The 3356-nt window shown below is 38.3% G+C and overlaps 1 protein-coding gene across 1 annotated transcript; it reads right to left on the bottom strand.

Moving 5' to 3' along the window:
* Positions 1 to 2163: 2163 nt before the first annotated feature.
* LOC108778128 (uncharacterized) lies at positions 2164 to 2496 on the bottom strand. The gene has a single exon (XM_018545226.1). It carries the CDS (start codon positions 2494 to 2496, stop codon positions 2164 to 2166), a length of 333 nt encoding a protein of 110 aa, XP_018400728.1.
* Positions 2497 to 3356: the final 860 nt, after the last annotated feature.

Below are 3356 nucleotides of genomic sequence, written 5' to 3'. Positions count from 1 at the left end.
CTACTAGTTGGTAGCGCATGGTGGGGGTAACTACTGATAGCTATAGCTATGACCCACCGCGCTCGGTCAGAGTTGAGCGATACAAGATAGAAAGAGTATCCAAGAGGTATAAGATAGAAGAGTACCTACTATCTCTAGCTTAATCCTCCGCGTACGCTTATTTCAAGCGGTCGAAAAGATTTTTTCGACAATTTCGGCTGCTCGGCAATCGGCGTGTACGATGAGAGGCAAAGTCATTCTACGTAATACATAATTTTTAAGAAATGTAGTAATAATATATTTTTCTTGTTAATCCCGAATAGTATAAATTATTTCAAAACACACACACACACACTATACTCTCTCTCTCTCTCTTTACGAGATATTAATTATTAACAATTGTCCATAAGCGCTATATATCGTGTTTATAAACGTGATTTGCAAAAGTAAATGTATTAGGCAAGAAAAGAAATAATTTTTTTCATATTAATTATTAAATAATATAATAATATGGTTCAATAAATTAAAAATAATTGATATAATAGAAAGACTACGAGCCACATAATATGTATTAATCGATGACACCTCAAGATAACAAACAAGAACATAATATATCAAACGAACATTATATATTTTTCCTTACGCGTGCACGTAATGTGCCCTACACCTTAACGCTTTTGCGTATGGTAAATAAACAATACCTCAAGCCGTTAAGTTATTTCTCTAATCCCACTCTTCTGGGCAAAAACGTTGCTGTATAGGGCACATTACGACGAGCACTTGTAATGAAAAATTCTATGTGTAACTCATATGCTAAGTTGTTTATTGTGCGGCACGGGCGCGGGGGAGCGTGTAATAAACAACTTACCATACATGTTACACAATGTACTATTTCTTCACCCGTGTACGTAATGTGCCCTACACCTGATGTTGGTCAGGTGATATTGGCTCGCGAATAAATGTCTGCTTTGTGATTTGTGATGCAATTAATGTAAGTAAATCTTCAAATTGTGTTTTGCTCATTCTACAATAATTTGAAAATAAATCTACATTCCTTAATAGAATAGGAATCGTTGTATAATAAGCTCCATAAGTCTTCAGTTGACTAAGAAATTTTGATGTCCAAAATCTTTTTTTCTTATACTTTCTATTTTTAGAAATTAATAATGTTACAACTAACAATCTTAATTGTAGTTGTACTATTTGTGCTATTGCAGGCAGCAAAAGATAATAATTTATAGGCATTTCAACTTTCGTTGAAAATAAAATTATGTTAAACTGAAGTTTTAACCGTTATTTACCTAATATAAACAAACAAATTTGATTTAGTGCATAATAACAAAATTATAATGTATATGTAAGAAATTAATTTAATACATACTTGCTTTTTCTCTTTCTCTTTCATTCTTTCTATCTATAAACAGAGAGGTTCTCACACATGAAAAACTCTGGGCTCAGATTGTTCAAAATTATCCTCGGATGAGGAAAATAACCTCTTCATTTCAATTTTCGTTGAAAACAAAATTATGTTAAACTGAAGTTTTAACCGTTATTTACCTAATATAAACAAACAAATTTGATTCAGTGCATAATAACAAAATTATAATGTATATGTAAGAAATTAATTTAATATATGTATATATAATGTATCCTAGTAAAGACTCGATCATGGCTCTTCAATAATTTCTTCTCATATTTATATATATATTTATATATATATGTATTTATGTATTGTCCATCACTGGCTACTACTTTTTCCCATCGCTCAGGCAATTTCCGAATTCCATCTCGGCATCTTTTGGAAAACGGACCGAACTAATTTGTACTCCTATATATAGGGTGTCCCATTTTAAAACTTCCACGCGATTATCTCAGAAAGAAGGTATTTATCGAAAAAATGTTTCAGACAAAAGTTGTTTGACTCGAAGGGGGACATAAGATGATGCCATCGATTTGGGACACCAACCCCTCGCCCGACCTCACTTTGGGGGAGTTCCGTGCGGGACCGGAGTTCCCGCTCCAGCCCCGCTCTCCCCCTGCCTCCCTCCGAGGAGCACGTCGCCACCGGGAGCAACTAATGTCGCCCCCGGGCACAGGGTCATCGACCCCTAGCAGCGGCGCGTCCCCCGGCTCTCCTACGATCCCGCGGTGGGCAACGGCCACGTCTACCGCGGCCATCTCCCCTCACAGGGCTCTCATCCCGCGAGAGAGGGGACGGATCCCCTCTTTCACTGGCTCGGCCTCCTCCTTCGCGACCATTACTTGCTCGCAGTAGGAGGAGACCGCGCACAACTTATCTTCGCTGTCCAGCATGGCTTTCACCACGCCGAACAGCGACAAGTCCCCTCCTATCTTATCTATCAGGACACCCAGCTGCACCTCCCACGCCGGACAGAACTCCAGCGTGTGTTGCGGGATGTCCTTCGCCTCGCAGTAGCCGCAACGCGCGTCGCGAGTTTTTCCTATGCGCCACAGGTACTCACCGAAGCACCCATGCCCGGTGAATAACTGTGTCATCCTGTAAGACAGGCCCACTCTTTCGCGAGCGAGCCGACAGCCTGCATGACCCTCTTGGTCGAGAGGACCGGGTCCTCGCGCAGACTATCCGTCTACTTTTCGAAGATCCGATCCCTCACGACCCCCCTCCAAGCCGCGCGCATGAGAGGAGTGACCACCCTCCCCTCATGACGAACTGCAGCCACCATCCGGTGAATATCCGCTCGGCCCGCGGTCAGGAGGAACTAATACGTAGCCTAAAGGATCAGAAAGAGCTGGAAACTGATTCATATATTCAGAGCAAGACTGATCATTATTTTGAAAGGTTTTTAACCGTTTTTTCGAAGTCAAAGACTAGTTTTCAGTCACTACGTGCCGTGGTTTACAATTATTTTTTAACCATATTACATAATCTTCGTAATTATCTTTGTTATTTTCTTTATCTACGAAAACAAATAAAAACTATATGAAAAGTTTCTCTATTTACAGTTCTGTAAATATTAATGTTCATTTATTATTAATTAATATAAATATTATTGAGGCTCTTCTTAATTTATTGTAATCATATTGAATTATCATCAGATAAGATCATTCAAACAATGTTGAAAAAATGTTTACACAATTTGTTGCTTTTTATATTACAATTCAATATAGTTTTATTAAATAAAAAAACTTTATTACGCTTCTCACAAAACTGTGACTTATCATCAGTCTCACAATTAGTCACAACAGCAAAATCTGCAGCGCAGCTTTCATATTCATCAATAAGCCAGCTTTAATGAGTTTTCGCCGTGTATAATAATATTTTGTCAAAATTTTTCCTCTACCTTGTAATTCGCCTTTTTATTTTTAATATACACTCTGTAACATGAAATAATTGA

Source organism: Cyphomyrmex costatus, unplaced genomic scaffold (genome assembly GCF_001594065.2).
Source record: "Cyphomyrmex costatus isolate MS0001 unplaced genomic scaffold, Ccosl1.0 scaffold484, whole genome shotgun sequence".
Taxonomy (NCBI): Eukaryota; Metazoa; Arthropoda; class Insecta; order Hymenoptera; family Formicidae; genus Cyphomyrmex; species Cyphomyrmex costatus.
Note: the sequence above shows the minus strand (reverse complement) of the source record. Positions and strands in the feature narration are given on the sequence as shown.